The following is a 27,300-nucleotide window of genomic DNA, read 5'->3' on the forward strand; positions in this document are numbered from 1 at the left end:
CCCTTCTGTCCAGGGACGTTCCCGGCTACGAAGGCAACCTAACGGGCTTGGGCGGTGGCCCCCGGCGCCCCGCCCTCTCTGAGCCCGCCCCCGGCTCCATCTTGCCGGAAACCTGGTTGGGCTGTGACGCTGCTCCCCGGGGTGAGGTGAGGAGCGGAGCCCCCTACCCTTCCCGCCCCTCGTCTCCCTGGGTCATGTCGCCCCGGTGCGCTCTGAGGCCGGACGTTCAGGAGATGGCGGGGCCTCGCGTGTGTCCTCGCGTTAGGGTGCGGTGGAGGGGCCTCTGGGCCTCCGGGTGGTGGGCGACTCGCTGTGCGCGTCTTGGGACCCGGGCAGCCCGGCGGGGGCGTTAGGACGGAGGCACGTTGGGATGGGGTAGGTGCAGCGGCCAGCCGGCCGGCCGGGATCATAGAAAATATGTTTGCTGGTCCTCTATGCCCTTGGGCTGTCCGGAGATCTGAGGGAGCAGTGACGCCCCGCGCGGAGGCAGTTGGGCTACAGGTGGAGGGAGAGGCCGGAGAATGGCTCTGCTGAAGCGACCTCAAGGAGGACTGAGTAGGGAAACCAGCGAGCAGCGCCGAAAGCTACGTCTGGATGATGACTAGACTTTCCGGTGACATAGCAAATTTAGGGGAAATTGGGAAATTTATTCTGTGCTTAGTGAACTGTTGGAGAGAATGCGTAAGCCTAAAATTGCACACTGGCTCAGGTTTATAACTCTTAGAAACTAGGAAATAGGATTCCGGATTTGATTCCTATTCTCTGAACAGCAGCAAACGTGCGGGTATCAGCCTATCCTGTGGGAATACTTCTTGTACAGAGGGAGATGATTGATGTCCACCGTAAGCTGACAGAAATGAGAAGTTGCACAATGTTTTTTAAAAAAATGTTTTCTTCTTCCCAAAGCCTCCCAGTACATGGCTGTATATTTTAGTTGTGGGTCCTTCTAATTGTGGCATGTGGGACCCTGCCTCAGCGTGGCCTGATGAGTGGTGCGAGGTCCATGCCTAGGATCTAAACCTGCGAAACCCTGAGTGAAGTTCTGGGGGGGAACTTAACTGCTGGGCCTTGGGGCTGTCCCCCTAACTCCGTAATTTCTGCCAGCTGTTAGGGAGCTGATCTGATAATCTGTCCTAATTAGATAATGAGTTACCACTCAGAGAAGGAGTTTTAAGCACCAGATAGGTAGGAAAGTAGAGAATTTTGGCCACTGGAAATTTAGGCCTCTTTTCAGTTCTCACCGTGGTGGCTGCCTACTCTGTCCTAGCAGAGGCTATCTGTGCCTCTTGTTCTTTATCCAAGGACCCTGCTGACTGATTTAAGTGGTCCTTCCTAACCAAGAGACAGGTTTTAGAAAATTGTAGTATCTGCTTTGGCCGTCTTCAGTCACTTTTCCTGTTCCATATTTGTTTCATAAATTTGCAACAGTTGGCTTCTTGTGTTACTGGGCTTCTTGCCATCTTGATACTCCCCTAGTGAGACTCACCCTTGTAGTAACTGACTCACTGGGTGGAGATGGTTTGGAAAACCAAGGATGATTTTTTTAATGTTTAAAAAATCTTTTAAAAGCAGCCTTTTAAATCTTTTAAAAGAAAATAAAAGCTCTGGTTCACCAGTATAGTCTGTTGTTCCGTGGATAAAGTGAGTAATTTGTTGAGTCGCCCTGAGGTGTGTTTTGCTTTTGACAAAAACTTTTTTTTTTGGCGTGAGGAAGACTGGCCCTGAGCCAACATCTGTTGCCAGTCTTCCTCTGTTTTGTATGTGGGATGCGGCCACAGCATGGCTTGATGAGCGGTGTGTAGGTCTGCACCCAGGATACCAACCGTGAACTGCTCCACTGCTGAAGTGGAGCCTGAGAACTTAACCACTACACCACTAGGCTGGCCCCTACAAAAACTTTTTTAATCTACCTTTTGAATTGATGATACGTGCACAATTCCAAAAGGTTCATTGAAAAGTATGTCTCCTCCTCATTATGCCCCAGCTCTCCTCCCTGGAGGGAGCCACTGTTTCATACTTCCTTGAGTATATTTTCAGGGATATTCTCTACATATACAAGGAAATAAATGTATTTTTTACATGTATGGTTGCAAATGATCTATGCAGTTTTTCACCTTACTTTTTTTTACTCTTAGTGATTTAGAGATGGTTTCACATATGAGTAAAAGAAGAGCTGGCACCTGAGCTAACAACTGTTGCCAATCTTTTCTTTTCTTCTTTTCTCCCCAAATCCCCCCAGTACATAGTTGTATACTTTAGTTGTGGGTCCTTCTAGTTGTGGCATATGGGACACCACCTCAGCATAGCCTGATGAGTGTTGCTATCTCTGCGCCCAGGATCCAAACCAGCGAAACCCTGGGCCACCAAAGCAGAGCACAGGAACTTAACCACTGGGCCACAGGGCCACCCCCAAGCTGCTCATTTTTAATAGCTGCATAACATTTCATTGTATGGCTATCCATAATCTATTTCACCTGTCCCTTATTGATGGACTTTTAGGTTGTTTTTAACCTTTTTCTCTTACAAATAGTGCTGCAATGAATAGCCTTGTACAGACATAATTTTGCATTTGTGCAAGTATTTCTGTAAGGTACATCCCTGAAAATGGAATTGTGTTCCAGTCCTTTATATAATTACATTCTTCAAAATGCACTCACATTCACTTTCTTAAAATTGCTTTAAGTTTTCTCATATACAGAGAATATTTACTTCATTTTCATTCTGTTTTGAAACTCTTGTTGACATAATTCTTCTAGGCCCTTAAAGGTAAGATTTAATATAGTAGCTAAAGAATGTAGAAATAGGACTTTGTCACTGAAACAATTCCTGAGATTTAGAAATTTAAATTGCTTATGTAACCTTTGGTACTGTAATTACTTGTTGCCTTTAAAATTATTCTTAATTTCTGTCATGAATTATTTTCAGATTTTTTTCCCTTTCTTTTGACCCCAGCCTCTTTTGCTGTTGGACCATCTGACTGTTCTTAGGTACTCTTGTCCTTCCTTTACTCCTTACAGCAACCAGGTTTAGAAAAGAAGAAAGCGAAAGCGATAGAGCCTGTTTCTGTTTTTACATCCCTGACTTTGGATCCCAAATGATTATTTTAGAACTGACTGGATCAGTTTTCTTATTATTATCTTTCTTATAAACTTATAACTTTGACTCAATATATGCCCATTCATTTTCAGTTTAGCAAGTTTTTAGCTTCTATCCTTTGATTATGTCATAGGGACACTAAAAGAACTTAACTTTATTATCTCATGTTCCTATACGTACTCAAAAGGCAGGATGCTTTTCCCCCTGTACCTAGGACAGTGCCTAATACATAATGGGTTTTCATAAATGTTGAATTGGATTTGTTTGAGGTCTTGATATAAAAGATATACAAATCATTTACAGCTGTTTTGGGGAGATGAGCCAAAACATTTAGTGAAAAATTTAGCAAATTATATGGTAGATCCAGAGATGCCAAAATATTTTGATACTAAAATATGATTCACGGACCAGCGTTATTAGCGTCTCCTGTAAGCTTAGTTAGAAATGCAGAATCTCAGGCCCCATCTCAGAACTACTGAATGAGTCTGCATTTTAACAAGATCCCCAGGTGATTAACATGCATATTAAAGTTTCAGAGGTACTCTTTTGTCTAGTACATTGTTCAAAAGAGGGAGAGAGAAGATTTGAGCTGAATAGGTTGGGAGGGGTGAGTGAGCTCAGGCTTGAGGACCAAGTCAGTTAATGATAGCAGTGGCAGAAGCAAAGCCATGTTGGGAATGGTTCAGAGAGAGAGATTTTGCATTGGAGGTTAGGTATTGGTAAGAGATAAATTGAATAGATAAATTGGAGCCAGTACTAAGGAAACCTGAATGTCGGGCTGATGAATTTTCATGTGATATTCCAGCAGTAGTCACTGAGGAGTTTTGACCTAAAGAGTAATGTGTTGAAAGAGCAGCATTTTAGGAAAGTTTATCTAATGATGGTGTCCAGGAAAACTGAAAGTGTGAGAGCATAAGCAAGGATATGAATAGAGAAGTAATTTTAGTAAAATAGGCGTCAAGTAATGACAACCTGATCTAAGGGGTATGGCCATGAGAATTGAAATGACAGGAAGGAGAGGCATTTCAAAGGAAGAAAAGAAAAATACTGGGTTACTTAACTATATTGGAGTAATAGTAACTGAAATTGTGGTAGCATACCCTGCCCCTTCTTTTTCTGTTTTGATGACCATCTTACAGTTCTGTCCCACCTTTTGCTTACACCTGACATTCTTCTTCTACTTCCTTGTCAATGTGTCCAGCACCTTAAAACCTGGTTTAAACTTTTGGTGGTTTCTTTACTTTCCGGACTCAGTACAGTGTTTTATGGCAGATGCTAAACAAAAGATTGTTGACTTTATATAGATATATTAGCCAGGTATATTACATTTGATCACTAATAGTTTTTTAGATTTGATAAAGCTATAGAAGAGTATTCTTTTGAGCGTTTTTGTCTCTTGTTTATTTGCATTTGCTTTAGGTTAGTAGTGTTTTCTTCAAATGCAAAAGGCATATATCTACAGGTAGATTTGTTTGTGGTTTTTTGGTTCACCCTAGCTCCATTTGTTTTATATGAGCAGTCTTTTAAAAAAAAAAAAAAAACTTTTTAAGTTTAAACATGCAAAAGTGGACAGAAGAGTGTGATGAATCCCTATGTACTCATCACCCAGGGTAAACGAGTATCAACTCATGACTGATCTAGTTTCAACTATACTGCCACACAACCCCTTCATGTTATTTTGAAGTGATTCCCAGCCATCATATCATTTTATCTGTAAATATTCAGTGTGTAGCTCTAAAAGATCATGATTCTTTATGAAAATCACAATACCATTATTACACCTAAAAATATAATAATATCTTAACATCACCAGATGTCCAGGTGATTGTTTGCAAAATCTGGTGCAGACTGTGGTTCCCAAAAGATATTTCCAGTGTTATGTTTGCTGATCAGAATACTATCAAATCTTCATCACTATGCATTATCACAGAATAGATAATCAATGTGTGAGTGCCTCTTTAATCCCAGGTAAACTGTACTATACTACCATACTTTCTTTTCCTGTCAATCAGAGAACATACACAAATTTAAAAATTAGTCTAAGACTATTAAAATTGGGAATGCATTAGCAAATATTGGTAATATATGTAGAGTGGTATCTGTACAAGGCTATTCATAGCAGCACTGTTTTTAAGAGTAATGTCTTTAAAACACAGTAATTTGACCACACATTCATAGTGGGATATATTCCAGTATAATAATCTGAATGTTTGTGTCCCCCCCCAAATTCATGTGTGAAATCCTAACCCCCAAAGATGATATTATTAGGAGGTGGGGCCTTTGGGAAGTGCTAAGGTCATGAAGGCAGAGCCCTCATGAATGGGATTAGTGCCTTATAAAAGAGGCTCCAGAGGGATTCCTTCCCCTTCTGCTGTGTGAGGACGCAGGAAGAAGGCACCAGCTATGAACCAGGAAGAGGGCCCTCACCAGAAAGTTTGACCATGCTAGTACCTGGTCTTGGACATCCTAGCCTCCAGAACTATGAGCAATGAATTTGTTGTTTATAAGCCACCCAGTTTATGAAATACTGTTATAACAGCCCATATGGACTAAGACACCCAGGGACCAAAAACAAATTGCAAAAAAGGATTTTTAATTGTTTTTTAGTAAATGTGTTGTTAGTAACAATATGGGTATTTGTACTAATTTCCTATGGCTGCTGTAACAAATTATCACAAACTTGAAGGCTTAAAACAACACAGGTTTATTCTTCCAGAGTTCTGGAGGCCATAAATCCAAAATCAGCATCACTGGGCTAAAATCAAGGCTTTGCCAGGGTTGTACTCTCCCAGGAGGCTCTGGGGGAGCAGCTGTCCCTTGCCTCTTCCAGTTTCTGGTGGCTCCCAGCATTCTCCAATATCTGTCTCCATGGCTACATTACTTTCTTCTCTTTACTAAATCCCCCTCTGCCTCCCCTTTATAAGGATACATAATGTGACTGCATTTAGGACTCACCTGGATAAGATAATCTCCCCAGTTCAAGATCCTTAACTTAAGCACATTATTTTTGCAAGATAAGGTAATATTCACAGGTTCCAGGGATTAGGATATCTATTGGGAGGCCATTATTCAGCCTACTAGAGTATTACTATTCTGAAACTCATAGTAGAATAAAGCAGGTGGTTGTGTTAAGGCATTAGGAAGTAAGAAGTTCAGTGTAAGGGAAAATATACATAAATGTAAAATCAAATCAGTTAAATAAAAAAAGCTTGTAATCCTAATTTTGAATTGGAAATATCAGTATGAATGTTTTCTTTGGAGAAAAAAAAAAGTATTACTAGCCCTGTTTCACACTGAAAAGGCCTAGAAGCAATGATCAACTAGTAGCAGTGAGCACCCCTATTACCCAAGTTGTAATTTTTAAAACATTTATCATTTCCCAAGAAAAGTGAAGAAGGCTCCTTCTTCAGAGAGTAGACTGATTCCAGGTCTGGGGCAAGAAAAGTACAGGATAAGCCTGGAATATCTTGTCCTATAAAATGGCAGGGAAACTATCCAAGAGATCTGAGGTTGTGTCAAAACAACTCATTAGGCAATGTAAAGAGCCTTCTCTTGGCCAAAGATGGGAGAAATTGAGCAATAATAAGAATAATAAGTGGATTGAAATATATCAAATATGTTTACATCTTTGAATTAAAATTGATAAAAAAATTAGTCATCTTGTATGCTATGGAACCAACTCATTTTGAAAACTGGAAAGGAAAAGAAAAAAACAAATATCATGTCTTTCCTATATAGACTATTTCAGGAAAACCGTATAGTTGATAAGGGGAAATTTCTCAAGAAGTATTCCAGATAATGAAGAATGATAGAATTAGATCTAGGCATCAATCATCAGCCACAAAAAAGAGTGACAGCTGGTCATTATGTGTTTCCTGATGGAAGTACAGAAAACACCTGTTGAGTATTCTTGCCAGAAAAATTAACCTGAATATGACCAAGCTTCTAGATCTGACTACTAATTTATAGGAAATAACTGTTAAAGAATATTATGGAGATTCAATCAGCAAAATCTAGATGTGAGAGATTTCAGAACAAACTGCCTAGTTTCTTCAACAAACTGTAAGGAAAAAGGAGAAGGGAGGCTTATCGATTAAAAGAGACCTCCAAGAGACACGTCAATTGATTAGAATATGTGGACCTTATTTGTATACTGATTTGAACAAACAAACTATAAAAAATATTTTGAGACAGTTGGGGAAATTTGAACATTGACTGTATATTTGATGATACTAGGAAATTGTTAAATTTTTAAGGTACGATTTGGTAAATGGCTATGGTTTAAAAGAGTCCTTGTCTTTTTACATATACTGTATTGAAGTTCTTATGAGTAAAAGGGTATGATGTCTGGGGATTTGCTTTAAGATTATCTAGGAAAGGGTAGTTGTTGGGGTACAAATGAAATAGGATTAATCATGATTTGATAATTGTTGAAACCGAACATGAAGGTTACATGGACATTCATTATATTAGGTTGAAACAAGAATTTTTTTTGTATGTTAAAAACAGTTGAATCTCAGTAATGCTGTGTAGTTCAAGCTAATACTGTTCTCTCTACTTTTAAATGTTTGAAATTTTCTATAATAAATTAAACAAATATAAAAAACAAATATTTAAAAGATAATTGGAAATTTTAACACTGACACATTGATGATATTATGATTATATTTTTAAAACAGCCCTGTTAATTAAAAAAAAGTTATGTTTTTAGTGATATGTACTTAAGCATATATAGGTTAAAATGATAGATTGTCTAGTGTTTGCTTCAGAATAACCAGTGAAGTGATGGGGAGTGAGTGAGAGTATTGAAAAAACAAGACTGGCCATGAATTGGTAACTACTGCGGCTGGGTGATGAGTCCATGGAGTTTCTTATACTGTTATCTTTACTTTTGAATAAGTTTGAAATTCTCCATAATCAAAAGTTTATACAAAGAAAGAAAGCCAGGGTTTAATCCAGGTACATATGACTACAGATTGTTAACTCTTAACCATTATATCATTGTTACCCATGATATGGTTGTATCACCATGTAAGGAGATTTCTATGGCACCTAGGAAGCATTTATTTTAATATTTATAGATTCATTTTAATGTTACCTTGTCTTTGTGGAAGAAACTATTGCAGGTTTTCCATTTATGGAAGTGATATATAGCAAACTTTTAAAATAGATTTAAGTGAAAAATTAATTGACTTGAAGAAAAATATTCCATAAATAATAGTACCAGTAGTATTCAGATATGACAAAAATTGTGTGGTATGAGGAGAATGAATTACCGCGCTATACTGACTCCATTGGTACGAATAGTGAAATGAAGAAACATAGTATAAGCTTTGCTTATACCCCTAATATCTATATTTGAATGCCTGTCACTCTTGAAAGGTGTATTTTGTATAGAACTCCATGATAATATATATCTTCAGAGGCTTTAACCCTTATAAGAAATTACAGAAGACATTTTTTATTTTTGTTACAGAATGTCATACCCAGGGTATCCCCCTACAGGCTACCCACCTTTCCCAGGATATCCTGTAAGTATTGCCACTTATAATACTAAAATAGCTCATATCCTTGGAATAGGTGTTGTGTAGGACTAGCCCATGACAGATCTTACAGATATGATACAGCAGGGGTCATAAACTTAAATGCCCAGAGATCCTGAGTAGAATAAGTAACTGAAGGCAGTTGTTGTGGGGAACCAGAGGGCATTTGCCTTACCCATGGAAAGCCAGCAGCTACTCAGCTGTAGCCTGATGTGGCCGTGCCAGGAGGCCAACCAATGTTGCTAGATATTCCATTTCTTCAGGTAAAGCCAGAACTGTGGATTTTATGTGATATTGCCCCAATTTTTTAAATTGGGAAATTAATTTTTGAAATGTTAAATGCAGGCCAGCTCCAGTGGCCTAGTGGTTAAGTTCAGGGTGCACTGCTTTGTTGTCCTGGGTTCAGTTCCTCAGCACAGACCTACACCGCTCTGTTAGTGGCCATGCTGTGCTGGTGGCCCACATACTAAAAAATAGAAGAAGATTGGTACAGAAGTTAGCTCAGGGTGAATCTTCCTCAGCAAAAAACTAAAAATAAATAAAATGTTAAATGCTGTATGAGCCAATAAAACATATATGTGAGCTAAATCCATCTCATGAGTCACTGTTTTTTAATCTTTGTGTTAGCACGTTTAAAATAATTAAGAAGGACTTGATTCAGAGATAACAAGTTGTAGCGGATTTGTAGTTTGAGTATTTTTAGTATTTGGAGTGCATTTTATAAATGTGCTACCAAGTTCTGCCTTGTTGATGTCTATCTGAGGACTAAACTCACAGCTGAAGCATAAGTGAGAATTATGCATTTCAATTTTATATTCATAAGTATGTAGGGCATCTTTCTAACTCAGTGAGAATAGAAAGAGGGGCCTATATAGATTAATGGTAATGTGTGTATCTTATGTGAAGTGAATATGTAGCTCTCCTGAATTTATCATAGGAGAGATGAGAGTTATGAATATGTTCCCAGGTCCCTATGTACTAACTGGATTCTGGCAATCATTTCAGTCAGTGTAAGCTAATTGCTGAAATACAACTCCAACATCCCAATGACTTAACACAATAAAAACTCATTTCTTGCTTACTTTAGTCTCCTGGAAGTCAGTGGCAGGGGCAGGGGTGGGGGAGTGGGCAGTCGGCGAAGTGGCTTTGTTCCATGTAGTCAGGTTCCAGGCTCCTTCTGTGTCTTGGCTCTACCATCCTCTAGTGCCTTGGAGTCGTCCACTGGATCCTGTGCTTCTGACTGGCAGATGAAGGAAGAGAGAGGGTAGAGGACTGGGCAGGAGGTGTTTAAGGGCCAGGCTGGAAGTGATTTACGTTTCTTCTGTCCACATTCATTCACCAGTATTCAGTCATGTGGTCCTACCTAACTGCAAGGGGATCTGGGAAATGTACTCTAGCTTTGTGGCCAGGGAAGAAAGTTCAGTGAACAAGTGACAGTTTCTGCCACACTCAGACATAGTTCTGAACTGAGGTCCAAAATATCACACCCCATGTGTGACACAGGTCACCTTTTTTTTTCCCAACTATGCAAAGATCCAGGTGTGTTGCAAGAGAGCCATGAATTCCTCTCTTTAGGGTAGGGAGGCGGGTCTTTCTCATGTTTCCAGGTGCTAGGAAAGTGAAGGAACTAATGAGCTTTGTGAGTTGTTCCTGAAGCCTTGAGGTTTGGAAAGAGCCTGGGTCTTACTCCTGAGTAGAGAAACAGACCCCTCTTGCCTGACACAGGTAGAATTAAATTTAACTGAGTTCTGACAAACTTGTGTCCTGACAAGCTAGTACTGTATACTTGTAAACTGGTATAAGATACCAAGACTTCTAATGAGACTTTTAATATGTAAAAGAACAAGTTAGACCTTAACCGTTGCCTCTGTTCCTTTTTTTAGACGGCTCATATTCCTCTATGATCATTTGAAAATTTTTCTGGTTTTTCAGCCTGCAGGTCAGGAGTCATCTTTTCCCCCTCCGGGTCAGTATCCTTATTCTAGTGGCTTTCCTCCAGTGGGAGGAGGTGCCTACCCACCAGCACCAAGTGGTGGCTACCCAGGATCTGGAGGCTACCCTGCCCCTGGAGGTTATCCAGCCCCTGGAGGCTATCCTGGTGCTCCACAGCCAGGGGGAGCTCCATCCTATCCCGCAGGTGAGTTATGGGTTGTGGTCAGTCGTGGTTTAGAATTGCTGTAGCACTTTTTCCTTCTCAGCTTTATTCTCATCATTCCTGCTTGTTTTGTGTGAGGTCAGAGTTGCTCTTAGCCTATTCTCTCCCTTAGATAGTAAGGGCTAGCTGGCGAGATAGAAGCATAAAGGTTCTCAGGGGGCGTGAAAGGTGGGAGCAGTCTCAAAAATTCTGTTGTGAAGGGAATTGGAATAAATCTTATGGTAATAAAGAACCAATGTATAAAACTTTGCTTGATTATTTGTAATCTTAAGAACTGACTAAGACACATTTCAATTAGCATGATTGTGACCTTTAGGACAGCTTTCTCCGAAGGTTAAAAAAAAAAAATTACCACTTTTGTATTGTATGTTAGTAAGGCAGATGAATGAAGTAAAAAAATTTCAATTTCTTTTTTAATGGGGAAGGAATTGGTGAGAAGTTGAATTTAGATGAAAAGGGACAGCTATTATAGCATTAATAGCATATTTTTTTACACTGTTAATAGTAGATAATTTTCTAAAGTTTTCTCTTCAGTCATGAGAACTGTCACTATAGTTTGTTTATTCTTTTCTCTAGTTCCTCCAGGCCAAGGGTTTGGAGCTCCACCAGGTGGAGCAGGCTTTTCTGGCTATCCACAGCCGTCCTCACAGTCTTATGGTGGTGGCCCAGCACAGGTCCCCCTACCTGGTAGGTACCAGCTGTCCAGAGAAAAGCAATCGCAAATTATTTTGAATTTTTCACTTGTCATTAAGACAACTTAGTTTATGTTTGGGATAGTCTTCCGTAAACGTTTATACTAAGTACTTCTATAAGTAATTTTAAATACGTGAATGGTTTCATGAAATGTATTAATTTTATGGAAAAGTTTAATCAATAAGTTGGAAATAAGGACCCGCTTTTTCAACGAAAAAAGGAAAAATCTGTCCCAAAGCCATAAAGCAAAACCTTCAGGAGCTTCTCTGTTCATTTCTGTACCAGAAATAAAACAACCCCCAGAACTGTGTCCTGATATCCTTTCCAGATGGAATCAGAATTTAATCTGGTACAAGTGTTTAAATTAAAAAGAGGTATTATTCATTAGGAAATTATGTAGGACATGGATATTTAAAAGATTCTTAAGACCAAAGTTGGTTTTAGATCCAGTAAATTATATTGAAAAATTACCCTAGTGATAATATAGTGTGAATATTCTCATATGTTTCCATATTCATAATAATCAATGCTGTTTTGAAAAATTAAATCATATAAGACCTGTTTGTATTTTTTTTAACACGTAGGTGGCTTTCCTGGAGGACAGATACCTTCTCAGTATCCTGGAGGTCAAGCTCCTTACGCTAGTCAGGTATTTTTGCTCCTACCTTTTAAATTTAGTCTGGGTAACTGGATAATGCCAAGAAGGGCACCACTCCTTTGCTGCCGTTAGAGGTTTCCATGAAGCAGAGGAGATGGTCTATAATAGTCACTTAAGAATTTAATCTTTGCTTCTGATAGACTCCATGCTATCTTTGGTCCATCTGCTTTAAGTAGTGTCCTGATGACTTTTATCAGAGAAACATAGGTCCCTTCTCAAGGATGATGATCTCATAACTTTTTCATAGAGATTCACTTGGGTTCTTGGCATTGGTTTTAGTTCTTTTTCCTCTTCCTTTGTTGCCAGTTATAACTATGAGCTTGGGTGACTGAGTGATTGGTATTTCCATCAGTGTTTTATGAAGTGAAGTTTCATTTTCTATTTTTACCTTTATAACTTTCCACTCTTCTTTCAGATCAATACAGAATCCTTTCCTTCTTATCCTGTTTTCTCTCCTGTTTTTTTGGATTATAGCAGTGAAGTGAGTAAGGTTTTCTAATGTTCACTAATCACTAGGTCCCCTATATGTGTTTTCATTTGTTTCTGATTTCTCCTGTATTTGTCTTTCACCACTTCCTTGAGGGCTCAACTGTGTCTGTTTTATCTTTATGTCTGTGTAGTGCTTGGCACAGCTTTAAACGTGGTAGCCAATTAATGTTCATCAAATTAATTTCTCAATGGCCCTAGAAAATCTCCCATTTATCAAATCTTTGCCCCATCTCTGTATGGCTCCTTATTTTAATATTAAGTTTTATTCTTTAATTGCCTTGTTAATTCTGTTATATTCTGTGCAAGTTACTAGGAACATAAGCAGTATACTTTCATGCTTATCTTTATCTTGATTTTCTCATTTATTTCCATACTGTCTATTCATAAAGATCTAGCATTTTCAAGTTTCTTTTAGGCTTGGATGGGAGAGGGATTACAGTCTTGGAAGAGAAACACCTTAGCCATTTTTTGGCTTATTTCCCTAATTTGATGAATTTGAGCTCCAGAGAGATTAAGAAACTTGTTCAGGGTCCCACAACTAGTGAAAGACAAAGCTGAAACTAGATCCTACGTCTTCTGACCCCCAGACCTGTGTCTCTGTTATACAGTGCTTCTTTGCAGATACAGTAAACAATATTCCTCCAAAGCACATAGTAAATTGCTTTCAATCCTCTTTTTTATTGTTGAAGTTGATTTTTAATTATGTTATAAATCTGTGGCTATTTTAATCATTTGTTAAGAGAATTTTGATTTTAGTTTAAGCATGCATATGATTTGAGACATCATTTTATGACTGAATATAAAAGATTTTTAAACATAAAACACTAAAAGTAAAACACACATACAGTGCAACTTCTTTTGTGTAACAATTACCACCTTAAGATAGAACTAAAACCAGTAGGGGGAAGTTAACAGAGTGTTAGATTTTGAAAGGGGTTTTAGATGGAAGTGGAGGAATAGGCTCCCTTGTGAGGAGTAAGCTCCCTGTCGCTGGAAACCCTCTGGTAGAGGCTGGTTGTGCATGTATGTGTCAAGGAAGATGTAAAGAAAATTTGTGTCTTGGTTGGGCAAGTGGGCCAGGTGACCTCTCCTGGTTGAGCCAATTCTAGTTCTATGGCAGTTTTTCAAGAGGAAAGTTGGAATCAAGTGGGTGTCAAAGGATGGAACTTTTGGTGGCAGGTAGTGTGGGCTTTACTGTGCTGAGAAATCTCCCCTAGTTAGAGTTTTGACCTCAAGAATGTGGACCCTGATTTCTTTGAATTCAGTATAATGCCTGGAGGATGATAGTATTCTTGATGAAGATTCACTTCAAACTCAGACTTTTAACAAAGAACAAAACAAAACGATTTTCCCCTACAGATGAAAAATGGGGGGCCTGCTGCATGGCTGAGTGGTTAAGTTTGCCCGCTCTGCTTTGGCAGCCTGGGGTTTCGCCAATTCAGATCCTGGGTGCAGACCTGGCACCGCTCATCAAGCCAGGGTGAGGGGCATCCCACATGCCACAACTAGAGGCTCTCACAACTAGAATCTACAACTGTGTACTGGGGGGCTTTCGGGAGAAGAAGAAAAGAAAAAGATAAAAAAGAAAAGTGGAATAGGTTTGTTTTTTAGGAAAGAAAAGGATGACAGAAAATGAGAATCATCAAACAGTACATGATGAGGGTTAGTTTCTCTTACTATCTAGTTCAGTGTATTATAAACAAAGGTTTATGCCCTGGTTAGATTTTAGCGACAGTGGTTATATCAAAGGAAACTTTCTTAGTTTCTCAGTACAGTAAGGCTCATGTAAAGACAGTATGTTGAAAATATTTTTATTCTTGAATGTTTGCTACAAGTAGAATAATTTTAGTTTTTCCTTAAAACCGTATACAAATATTTCTTGTTAGTTCTCTGCTTACATTTCTAGCTTAGAAACTAGCAAAGGATAGTTGTTAAGGCTTATTGGGGGCCGGCCGGGTGGCATAGCGGTTAAGTTCGCATGTTCCACTTTTCAGCGGCCCAGGGTTCACCAGTTTGGATCCCGGGTGCGGACATGGCACCGCTTGGCAAGCCATGCTGTGGTAGCCATCCCACATATAAAGTAGAGGAAGATGGGCATGGATGTTAGCTCAGGGCCAGTCTTCCTCAGCAAAAAGAGGAGGATTGGCAGTAGTTAGCTCAGGGCTAATCTTCCTCAAAAAAAAAAAAATAAAGAGAAATGGTAAAAAATGAAAAAGAAAGGCTTATTGGTAGAAGAAAATGTTAGCATAAGAGTATAGATGAGTGGGAGGAATTGTTGATCATAAAACTGTTTGCTGGAAGGTGGTCCCGCCCCCTTTTCCCCATTTACTTCGACCTCACAGGTGCTGGCATATTGCTATATTCAATGTGTGTAACTCTAGGACAGTTTCAGTTGCCTGAAAAGCAGTTGCGTCTTTTTTTTCCCTTGAGGAAGATTAGCCCTGAGCTAACATCCACTGCCAATCCTCCTCTTTTTGCTGAGGAAGATTGGCCCTTAGCTAATATCTATGCCTATCTTTATCTATTTTATATGTGTGTGTCGGTCCGCGCCCGAGATCCAAACTGGCAAACCCTGGGCTGCTGAAGCAGAGCATGTGTGAACTTAACTGCTATGCCACCAGGCTGGCCCCTGAATCATTTTATATTTTGAAATGATTTTGATTGCATGTTTAAATGATATTATAGAGATACTGGGTTAAATAAAACATATTACTAAAATTAAATTTTTGAAAAATGTAGTGAGATATCATCTTGCTTCATTTCATCCCTCTTACGCCCTGATTTGAATATTTTAGGAAAATTATTAAATTGTTTCGTAGCTTTGTAATTTTAAATTTTTTTAACTTTTAATTTTGAAATAATTTCAGACTTAGAAAAACGTTGGAAAAATTGTACATAGAATTCCTGTACCCTTTACTCGGATTCTCCAAATGTTAACTTCTTATATAAACACAATACAATGATCAAAATCAGGAAATAACATTGAAATACTATTACCCAACCTGTAGACCTTATTCAGACTCCACCAGTTGTCCCAGTATTGTCTTTCTCTGGTTCAGGATCAAATCCAGGATGAAACATTACATTTATTGTCATGTCTCTTAAGTTTTCTTTAATATGAAATAATTCTTCAGTCTTTGTCATTCATGACCTTGACACTTTTGAAGAGTACCACCAGTTATTTTGTAGAATATTCCTTAGTTTGGGTCTTATATTTTCTCATGAATTTGGGTCTTATATTTTCTCATGAATTTGGGTTATGACATTTGGCAGGAATACCACAGAATTAATGTAGTGTCCGCAGTGCATCTTAACAGGAGGGACTTATTGTTGACTTATTCCATTTCTAGTGATAATTGGTTCTGATCACTTGTTTAAGATGGTGTCTGCCAGGCTTTTGCTTTCTGGTTTATTTTCTTACAAAATCAATGGATATTGTACCTCCTGGAATCTCTAATCATCATTTTCATTTTGTGCTTTTCTTATTTTAAACTGTTTTATTTCATGTTTAATAACCAGGGCCCATAGAGGAAATGAAGAGTTATTACCAAAATTGTATTGCTTGTTCGGAACTTCATTGGGCAACTCATATTCTGCTTCACTAAAGCCATTATGATAGTCTTTAAATCAAACACTGACTCATCTCCACTATCCAGGGATCAATCTTTTTTTTTCTCCTATTTTACCAAGAAGGAGCCCAAGGCATAGGAAGATTGTGACTAATTTCACAAGCTTGACTATCTTATCTCCTGAAAGTTTGGTGTTTGGTTGTCTATCAACAGGAGGGAGATAGGTCTTTTCTGCCTGTTCCAGAATGAACCCTGATAATAAAATGTTCATATTCTTGTCCTAAAACCCAAACACTGGCTTCCTTGCCTAAGAGTGATAACTGGGGAAATCTTAAGTTGTCTTCTTGTCAGCAGGGAATCCTGATTTGGATTTTTTTTAAATTTATATTTCTTTTATTAAAGAAGTTGAACATCTTTTTCATATTATTTCTTTTTTTCTCCAGTTTTATTGAGATATAATTGATGTATAACATTGTACTAGTTTTAAGTATTCAACATGATGATTTGACACATGTATATATTGTGAAAAGATTACCACAAGAATTGACTTGGATTTTATGCCTCTTGTCCTCAGGCTGCTGCGATGACTCAGGGCTCTCAAGGAACAATCCGACCAGCTGCCAACTTCGATGCCATGAGAGATGCAGAAATTCTTCGTAAAGCAATGAAGGGTTTTGGTAAGGGAAACAAATTTTTGTCTTATTTATAATAAGTTCAAGTGATTGAATCTAAAATTAAAAAAATAAGCTTTATATTGTAAACCAAGTTTATTTGAGAGCCTGTATGCACGTACCTCAGTTTAATCTGGCACCAGGTACCTTGTAAGCATCCAAGAGATGTCCTCAAGGCGAACCCAGCACAGACCTCATCCTTACTTAAACATGTATGGTTCTTTCAGGGACAGACGAGCAGGCAATTGTGGACATTGTAGCCAACCGTTCCAACGATCAAAGGCAAAAAATTAAAGCAGCTTTTAAGACCATGTATGGCAAGGTATGTTTGTTTGTTTTCTTTTTCTTTGCTGGGGTCAGCATGAACAGTGGCCTGTAGTCCCTGCATTCTTGTCAGGTTGGATACTATCTTTTTATTAGTACTGGTGGTACAAAGTAGAGACAACTAGACTTGAGAGACTCCAAGGGAGGTGTATTCACTATTTATTTCTCATAAGAACCTTTCTAATTCTAGAGTAGTCTTTGATCTCATAGTCATACCTTATACTATATCTGGTATGTGATAGATGTTCAGTAGAAAATAGATTATGACCACAATCATGATCAGTACCTCGGTTCTCAATCTTCTTCTTACAGTGGGATTCAAGGACTTATTATATAGCCCCTGCTTATTCTTGGTCCTTGGCATCATCTCCCACTACTCTCCCTGCCTCTAAACATATCCTATATTAGAATTGTATGCAACTTCTTGCCATTCCCTGCACACACCATGATCTTTTATACTTCTGTGCTTGGTTTATGTTGTTCTCTTAGCGTAGAACACTTTTCCCTCTTTTTCTGCGTGGGATGCAACTTCTCCAGGTTTTGGCTTAAATAGCTGCTCTGTGAAGTTTCTCTCATTGCTCTGGGCAGAATTTAGCTGCTGTTTCCACTGTGGTCCCGTAGCACTTTGTAAAACCTCCGCTATAACTAATCTCACTGGCCGCCTCCGGAAACTGAGCTCCTCTCATGCAAACCATGTCATATTCATCTTTGTATTTATAGCACCAAGTATAGGAACAATAACAATAGCCACGTAATGTTTGTTGAATGGATGATCAGGACTAAATCCAGCAAGATTCCATGGCTAAAAAGTACTTCTCAGATATAAAGGGAAAAGCTGAGTAGCATTGGTTTGCCATTTAGATAGGAATCCCCAAAATTTCCTAACATCGTCTGGATCCAGTTTACTTTTCTCAGAGTGGGAGTAGAGATCCATCAGTTGGTCCCAGCTTGCCTATTCTACTCTGCTTTTCCCTCTCCGCCTAGCGTGGATCCACTTCTTTAACCTTAAGGCTGATTAAGCAACACAAACTCTAGATTTCCCATGACTCACTCTCTCCCCAAAATATTTACCATATTATGAATTTCTTTAGTTCATGTATAGTCTGTGCTATACTGTCCTGCGTTTTCTCATATATTGCTTTAGAATTAAAACTAAATTCACAGCCTATTTTCCTTACCCTGAGCCACGTTTTCTCTTGACTTCCTAATAATTAATAAAAATACTATTCTTCTAGCCTAGGGTGGAGTCTTCTTTGATTCCACATTCTTCTTTATCAGTCAGTCAGTTAGTATTTACTCAATGCTTACTGTATACCACGCACTGCTTTGTCCTAGCAATTGATTATTGACTATGTCTCGTTGATCTAATCTGTAAAAGGGCTCTTTAAAAATGTGTCTTCTATCTCCTTTTTTTCTTTCCATTTCCATTGCCACCACTCAAGTTCAAGCCTTTATTACTTCTTACCTAAATATTTCAGTAGCCTAAATGTTCTCATGTGTACCCTCTTTGTCATCATGGTCCATACTGCCTACTGTTGCTACATCGATGTCATTTTCTTGCATAAAAGTTTCCAGTAACTCCTCCTAGCATGTAAAATCAAATCTACATTCTTTAGCTTGGTATTCAGGGTAACAGTCCAAGCATATAGTTACAACTTAGTTTTACTAATCTGTGAAAACATTCCCACCTAACAAAATTGGTTATCTTACTGTACCATTGAACAAGATTTGCTCATTCTTGTCTCTATACTAGTGATTCTCAACCATAGCTGAACATCATAATCTCCTTTAGAACTTAAAATCACGTGCAGAATCTTAGTATTTGTCCTTGACATGATATTTTTTTTCTTTTCTTTTTTTCTTCTTAAGATTTTATTTTTTCCCTTTTTCTCCCAAAGCCCCCTGATACATAGTTGTATATTCTTAGTTGTGGGTGCTTCTAGTTGTGGCATGTGGGACGCCACCTCAGCGTGGCTTGATGAGCAGTGCCATGTCTCTGCCCAGGATTCGAACCGATGAAACACTGGGCCGCCTGCAGCAGAGTGCATGAACTTAACCACGCAGCCACGGGGCCGGCCCGATATTTTTTTTCTTAAGAAAAATTCCACAGATGATTTGAATGCATAGCAAAGGCTGGGAACCACTTTTCTGTTCCTTTTTTGTGTTCCTTCTTCTTGCCTAAAATACCTTTCTCTTTTTCCCTCTTTACCTGCTAATTTTTACATACTCTAAAAGATAGGAACTGAAAGCTTTCTTTGAGCTCTCTAGCCCACTTTAACTTTTCCTGTTTCAACTTTCTGTTATTTATTTCTGTATTACTTACTTGTCTGGTGCTGGAGTGCAGGCTGCCTTATATTATCTCTTTTTAGATGTTTGTCTTATTTTTATAAATAAGAACCTGATGATGATGCTTTCTGCTTCCTCATAGAACAAGAACAATTTCTTATACTAAGTAAATATCTGCTTATCATTTTGTTAATTTGAATTATTCTTTGTTTCATGTATCTTTTGTCTTTGTACCTGGGACAGTGGTACAGCTATAGTAAGAATTATTGTTAACTGTTTATTGATAGAATGAATAAAATTCATCTGCTTGAGTGTAACAAACTTTAAATGTATATTTTGTTATTTCTTAGTCTATAATATTCAGATTTGAAATTTAGGTTTTCCTAAAGCAATTCAATTCCATTTTTCTGTTAAAAAAATTAAGCAACAAAATTTGGAGAGCACATATACCTAGTTTGTATTTGTAATCAAACAGGATTTAATCAAAGATCTCAAATCAGAGCTAAGTGGAAATATGGAAGAACTGATCCTTGCTCTGTTCATGCCTGCTACGTATTATGATGCCTGGAGTTTACGGAATGCAATGAAGGTACTATATGTCATTTATTTTGAATATTCATCCTATTTCAAATGTAAAACCCCATAAATTATGGCAGTTCTGAATTTACAGTGACAGCTAAATCAATACATTATTTCATAACATTTGAATATATAGAGCTTTTCAGGTCTGGAGGCCAAAGAAATATTTGATGGAACTGTAAGATTTATATACATTCAGAGATTCCATTTTCCTTTGTATAATTCTCCCTTTCCTCATTTCACACAGGGAGCAGGAACTCAGGAACGTGTATTGATTGAAATTTTATGCACAAGAACAAATCAGGAAATTCGAGAAATTGTCAGATGTTATCAATCAGAATTTGGAAGAGACATTGAAAAGGACATTAGGTCAGATACATCAGGCCATTTTGAACGTTTACTTGTATCCATGTGCCAGGTGAGTATAGCATCAATGTGTGTTGTTGGAGGGAACGTTCTTTACTGCCCATTGCCAGTTACCATTCTTTATTCTTTGTAATATTTAGCTATCTTGGAATCTTGCCTTCTTTAAGAGGGTTAACACAGAATCCAGTGTGTAAATTTCTTTGTAGTCATTTTTGAGGTTTATTTCTGCAGATCTGGCGTTTGTCAGGAATCAGAAATTAACCTCTTTAAGGTTATATAGAATCAGAAATCAGCTGGAGGGTCTGTCTTAGAATGGGGATGAATCTACACTTAAGCTTAGCATTGTACTGCCACTTAAGTTGGACCGTCAATGAAGATATGCAGGACTGCCGTTGAAATGCTATGGGAGGTGAGAACTGTGTGAAGAGAGCCAGAAATGCAGAAAAACATTTCAGGGTTCACAGTAATATTGTGATTAGCACTTTCCTCATTCTGATTCCCGCCAGATGTGCTGGAGAAGTGACAGAAAATTCTCCAAATAGGGTATTTGGAATGATATAAACACACGTAGAATGGGATGATGAGGGTATATTTATTTGAAGAAGATGATGCCAAAGACTAGCACACTGCTTCAGTATCTGGAGTTATCGGCTATTCTGTTAGTGCACAAGGTTGGACAGTCTTGAGGGTTCTAAAAGTAGAGGAGAGGCTCTTCAGAGCAAAGGGAGGTAGTTGCAGAAAAGATAGTTTGCCAAAGTGAGTGGATGTGTAAATGAGAAAAGAAAGTAATAGGTGGGAGGAAATTAAATTTACCTACAACAGAGTTACAAAGCAGGAGAGTAGGTTAGCATTTAAAAAGAAGAAGAAGAAAACAGGCAGGCACAGAGATTTAATGCTAAAAAGTTATTATTAAGACTTTATATGAGGTGCTGAGTATCTCTGTATGCAGGGTTCAAGGCCCAGCCATTTTACAGAGTAAAGGGTCCTCTTCCGGGGAGTGAGCAGAGGAATGGCTTCCTAGGAAAATGGGGCTGTATTGTGTGTTTGGCTCCAAAGACAATAATCTGGGAAGTTTTTCCTGCGCACCTTTTTCTATGCTATATTCAGTCACCCATTTAGAATATGCTTCTATATATTCCCTGTGCCCAGTGCCCTTCAGAAGACAGTTTCTCACCTTCAGGAAACACCTCTCCATTTTGTTCGCCAGACACTGAGACTCTAGAAGGCGGCCTTTGCTTCATTTGTGTTTGTGTTTCTATTTTGGGGAGAAAATAACTGCCCCTCTAAGCTTCAGTCTTGCTCAGGCCCAGAGCTTTCTCTCTCCCTCTCTCCTTCCTTCTCTCTCCTCCTAGGGAAGGGTTTGGTATACAAATTGGCACAGATGAGCAGAACTTGAGTTATTTATAGCTTCTTCTAAAGAGCTCATGTGGCATATTTATGTATTCATTTATAATAAATACTTATATATTAAGATTACACTTGGATGAGGGAAAGGAAGTTCTTGAAGCCTCCATATTATATGTTCCCTTCCTTGACTTCAATCCCTTGAAGGTAGGGACCTTGTCTTTCTTGTGTCCCCACCACCTAGTACATCCTGTTGGTTTTGTTTCTCTGGAGAACCCTGACTAATACAGCCTGGCACAAAGCAAGTGCTCCATACCTTTTGGATGCATGAATGAATACAAAGTGGAACTCTGTACAATGCATATTAATCTTAAATTCCGGCTAAGGAGAATTATAATTTCTTATTTGAGTGGTAGTTTATATCTCTTACGAGATATTTTTCTATATGTGCTTATGTATAATTTCTTATGGAAACCTTGTATGGTTTAATTTATCTCTCAAAGCCCTGAAAACCTGTCATTTTAACATAACCTCACTAAACCATGATCATATATTATAAAATCCAACGTTGGTAGTGTAATAAAGTACTAGTTACACTAGTACAGTCTCTTTGGAAATGAAAGATATGCATGATAAACTTTATGCATTAATCTTTAACAAATTGTCCCTTAAAATCCAAAAGTGACTAGATTGGAAAAAAATTTTTTATTGAACTTGTATCTCTTCCTTCCAATTTCTGCCTTTCTCTTTTGCAGGGAAATCGTGACGAGAACCAGAATGTTAACCACCAGTTGGCTCAGGAAGATGCTCAGCGTCTTTATCAAGCTGGTGAGGGGAGACTAGGGACAGATGAGTCTTGCTTTAACATGATTCTTGCCACAAGAAGCTTTCCTCAGCTGAAAGCTACCATGGAGGCTTATTCCAGGGTATGAGCTTTTCTTTTCAAGATTTGGCTTCTTTTTTAAGGTATGAAAATATTTTAACCACTGTACTTTTTGTTTGCAGATGGCTAATCGAGATTTGTTAAGCAGTGTTGGCCGTGAGTTTTCTGGAAATGTTGAAAGTGGTTTGAAGACCATCTGTAAGATACTTTTGTATTTTGCTTTGTTTTGTTTATAAATGAGTGAGAATTTAGATAGTTGTTCCCATTAAGTAACGATAATTGATACAGCCTCCCTGGAATCTGCTTAGGCAGAGGCAGAGCTAAACCTATGTTTTTACGTGCAATTCCCTATGAATGGCTGGGGGTGTGATCAGTTCGGGTTGTTTGGGAATTATTTGGACTTTGAGGACTATGTAAGAGATAAGTTGTAGCATTTCCATTAAGGTGAATGGGAAAGCATTGAGGAACTACAAGTACCACCACACAAAGTATCATTTTGAGCCCCCCAAACAATACCTCTCAACTACTCAGCCCACTGAGACTCTTCCCTTTTGAAATTAAAAACTCAATTTCTGGTGTCCTGACGTTCAGATGTCTAGTGAAATAGAAATTTCTTTCTCATGGAGAGTGTAGCACTAAAGAGAGTATTAGTAACGCATTGGTATTAGCAATTGAATGTCTTACAAATATTACTATAGTAATTGTAGCTAAAGTAATAATGTAAAGTTAGTATATCTCTACCATCTACAGGAAGAGACTTAGCTAAGTAATTTTTTTTAATAGAAAATGTGACAGATTTCTTATTCTCAAATCTTTGCTCAGATCTGTGTTTTCTTTTTTATATTGGAGTGTATCTCATATCCTTCTCTCAGCCAAATGAGATATTTGACCTCTAGAATTCAGATTTTAGTCATTATTCCTTTTAAGTAAGACTTTATGAGGGCACAGTTGCTACGGATCTTCCCACTGAAAGGGGTAAAATGTAAAGAATCTAAGCTACTGCATCTGTGGAGAGAAAATGGTTTTTTTCAGCCAGAGAGAATCTAGAATCGAAAGTAGCCTGTCTGATGCAGCTACAAAGAAAGATGGATGCTGAGAAAAATCAAGGGGGAGAATACCTTTCAACTCACCTCATGTGTTTCTGAGATGATTACATAGAAAATGATCAAAGAGAGGGTAGACGTGCTAAATGAAGCTGGAGCGAGGACATTTGTCAAGTCATGATTCCATGTCTGAAGCATCTCTAACTTGCAGTGCAGTGTGCCCTTAACCGCCCTGCCTTCTTTGCTGAGAGGCTCTACTACTCTATGAAAGGTGCTGGCACAGATGACTCCACCCTGGTCAGGATTGTGGTCACTCGAAGTGAGGTGAGGCTTTATCTTGTTGTCCGACCTTACTTGATTTTGAGTGTTGATTTATTTTTTTTTCCCCTCCCCCCTGAATGTTGATTTCTTGAAAGTTCCTCAGTTGGTTGTCAGTCCCTCAGGAATGATGTTAAGAAAGAGCTCTCGGGGGCTGTCCCCGTGGCCAAGTGGTTAAGTTCACGCGCTCCACTGCGATGGCCCAGGGTTTCGCCAGTTCGGATCCTGGGCGCAGACATGGCACCACTCATCAGGCCACGTTGAGGCAGCATCCCACATGCCACAACTAGAAGGACCTGCAACCAAGATATACAACTATGTACTGGGGGCATTCGGGGAGATAAACCAGGAAAGAAAAAGAAAGATTGGCAACAGTTGTTAGCTGAGGTGCCAATCTTTAATTAAAAAAAAAACAAAAGAAAGAGCTCTCTTTGTCGCTGCTGGTAGAGGTTGTATAGTTCACTTTTCTCATGTCATGAGAGAGGCTTGCTGTAGTGAAACAGACCACTGTACCTCAATGAAGCCGGTGCCAAGAGATTTTCCTACTTGAGAAGGTCTGTGGAGAATACTAGTTTATGACAAGCTGGAAGATATTTAACTTTTGGTTTTCATTTTGCTTATGTAAAAAATTGTATGAAAGACCTATGCAGATTACTCCTTTTTATTGTTAGTGCTGTTGAGTCGATTCTGACTCCTAGTGACCCTGTGTATAGCAGAGTGGAACTCTACCCAGTCTTTTTGTCCCATCCTCTTACCTTCTGGTGCTGTATCACACAGAAGTTCCTTTGCTATTGATAGGGTTTTCATGACCAGTTTTTTAGAAGTGGGTGACCAGGTCCTTCTTCCTAGTCTGTCTTAGTCTGGAAGCTCTGTTGAAACCTGTGAAACCTGTAAACCTCCACTGGTATTTGAAATACCGGTGGCATAGTTTTCAGCATCACAGCAACATGCAGCTGCCACAGTATGACAACTGACAGATGGGTAGTGTGGTTCCCCATCTGGGAAATGAACCCCGGCAGCATTGGTGAGTGTGGCAAATCCTAACCACTAGACCACCAGGGCTGGCTAGATTAATCCTATTGGATATAAAAATTCTTGAAAGTTAGCCTACCTTGTTAATTATAGAACAATTTTTAAAGGAAATTCATCTTTATCTCAGTACCTAAATATAGCCTCAAATGTTTTCCTTTCTTTGATTGTGTGTATTTATTGGACTGTTTTTTAATTGAAAGAAAACATACATTACTACATTATACTAAAGAAGGCAAATCATTTTTAAAAAGGAAACCAGAAAATGATGTTTTAAAAAAACTTTTTGTATGTTTGTTCTTAGACCTAAATTTTCTAAGCAGGATTTTTTTTAATTGTAATAAAATATACATAACGTAAAACTTACCGTTTTAACCATTTTTAAGATTACACTTCAGTGGCATTAAGTACATTCACATAGTTGTGCAGCCATCCACCACCAGAACATTTTCACCTTGCAAAACTCAAAATCCATACTCATTAAACAATAACTCACCGTTTTCCTCTCTCCCCTGCCAGTACCTGGCAACTACCATTCTACTTTCTGTACCTGTGAATTTGGCTACTCTGGGCACCTCATATAAGTGGAATCATATAGTGTTTGTCCTTTTGTGACTTCTTTTACTTAGCATAATATCTTGAAGTTTCATCCATGTTGTAGCATGTGTCAGAATTTTCTCCCTTTTTAAGACTGAATAATATTCCATTTTATGTATATATCACATTTTGTTTATTCATTCTGCCATGAGTGGACACTTGGTTTTCTTCCACCTTTTGGCTGTTGAGAACATTGCTGCTATGTGCATGGGTGTACAAATATTTGAGTCCCTTCTTTCGCTTTTGTGCATAAACCCCGAAGAGGAATTGCTGTATCATATATTAATTCTATTTTTTTTTTTTTGAGGAATCATGATACCATTTTCCACAGTGGCTGCACCATTTTACATTCCTATCAGCAAGGCATAAGAGTTCCAGCTTCTCCACATCCTTGCCAACACTTGTTGTTTTCTCTGTTTCTCATAATAGCTATCCTATCAAATGGTTTTTAAATGACTAATATTTTTGGAATAATAGATGAAACTAGTACCATTCTTATCCAACGTTTTTACAGAACAGTGAATCAGACCTTCATTGGGTGATGCTAGCACTAGTCTGAAAGCTAGCTGTAAAATGTCAATCATGTGGGTGTTTTCCCCCCTGCTTTGATTATAATTAGGATCTTTTCACTATTAAGAATAATTCTAATGAATACCAGTTTTCTTTTAACAGCTTTTTTCTAACATCAAAATATCATCTCTTGCATGCAGATTGATCTTGTACAAATAAAGCAGATTTTCAGTCAGATGTATCAGAAGACCCTGGGCACAATGATTGCAAGTGACACGAGTGGAGATTACCGAAGGCTTCTTCTGGCCATTGTGGGCCAGTAGGGGGGATTTTTTAAATGAATGAAGCTATTCAAAGCTTATCCTTCAACACAATGACCTGCATGCAGCAATATCAACCATCAACCATCGCCTAACCAAAAGAGCTTTTTACCAAGGAGTGTGTCAGGGTATTGTGCTTGGTTTGCACATGTGGTTATTGCCTTAATTCCAATGTTATTTTTTCTCTATACAATTACTGTAAAGCCATATCATAATGATATAGTAATAATGCAATGTTTTTAAAGTACAATTCTCACTGTTCTTATTCTAATCAGGATACAAAATTGAATAAAAACGACAACAATCTCTAATTCTGTGTAATAATATTGAATTAAAAAAGGTTGCTGAAAACTCTGCCTTCCAAAGTCTTACTCGGTCCATTGGACAGGTATAGTTGGTAGAATGTCAAAACTGTATTACTTGAAAAAGAAAATTCAGCTCTTTGACCTAGAAGAGTATTTCACATCTTATTTTACATAAATTGGTATTTTATCTTCAAAAACACTAAACTTTCCACATTTTCCACATAGTATTGCTTGTAACAACTTTTTAAAAGGGATCAGATGTTTATATGTATAAAATATATAGCCTACTTTTATGTCTACTAAAACTCGCTAAAGATTTTTATTGGCCCTTGATTTAAAAAAGATATTTATGAAAGACTTTAAAATTAATTGCAATTTAATCATGATTCAAGAAAGTGAAGCTTGACACATAAGAGGTGCTCAATTAATGAGTGAATGAGGCTTAAAAGCATCTCCCTGGGAGAACTGAATGTTAGCTCTTTGGAGAAATAGTGCAGGAGGTCAGTTAGTGGTACAGCAGGG

General features: G+C 38.3%; 1 protein-coding gene across 2 annotated transcripts; it reads left to right on the forward strand.

The window, feature by feature from the left end:
* ANXA7 (annexin A7) lies at positions 1–26,784 on the forward strand. 2 transcript variants are annotated; one of them, XM_046653881.1, is made up of 14 exons: positions 1–146; positions 8,573–8,627; positions 10,572–10,776; positions 11,371–11,481; positions 12,072–12,136; positions 12,561–12,626; positions 16,778–16,880; positions 17,102–17,196; positions 19,960–20,073; positions 20,311–20,481; positions 22,529–22,699; positions 22,779–22,854; positions 23,911–24,023; positions 26,354–26,784. In XM_046653881.1, the coding sequence occupies exons 2-14, from the start codon at positions 8,574–8,576 to the stop codon at positions 26,474–26,476; spliced, it is 1,467 nt and encodes a 488-aa protein (XP_046509837.1). In that variant the 5' UTR covers positions 1–146; position 8,573; the 3' UTR covers positions 26,477–26,784. The 2 variants fall into 2 exon arrangements, with proteins under 2 accessions (XP_046509837.1, XP_046509838.1); XM_046653882.1 differs by lacking the exon at positions 12,561–12,626 and having other exon boundaries at positions 2–146.
* The last annotated feature ends 516 nt before the right edge of the window (positions 26,785–27,300 follow it).

This window comes from Equus quagga, chromosome 2 (assembly GCF_021613505.1).
Source record: "Equus quagga isolate Etosha38 chromosome 2, UCLA_HA_Equagga_1.0, whole genome shotgun sequence".
In the NCBI taxonomy this organism is placed as follows: Eukaryota; Metazoa; Chordata; class Mammalia; order Perissodactyla; family Equidae; genus Equus; species Equus quagga.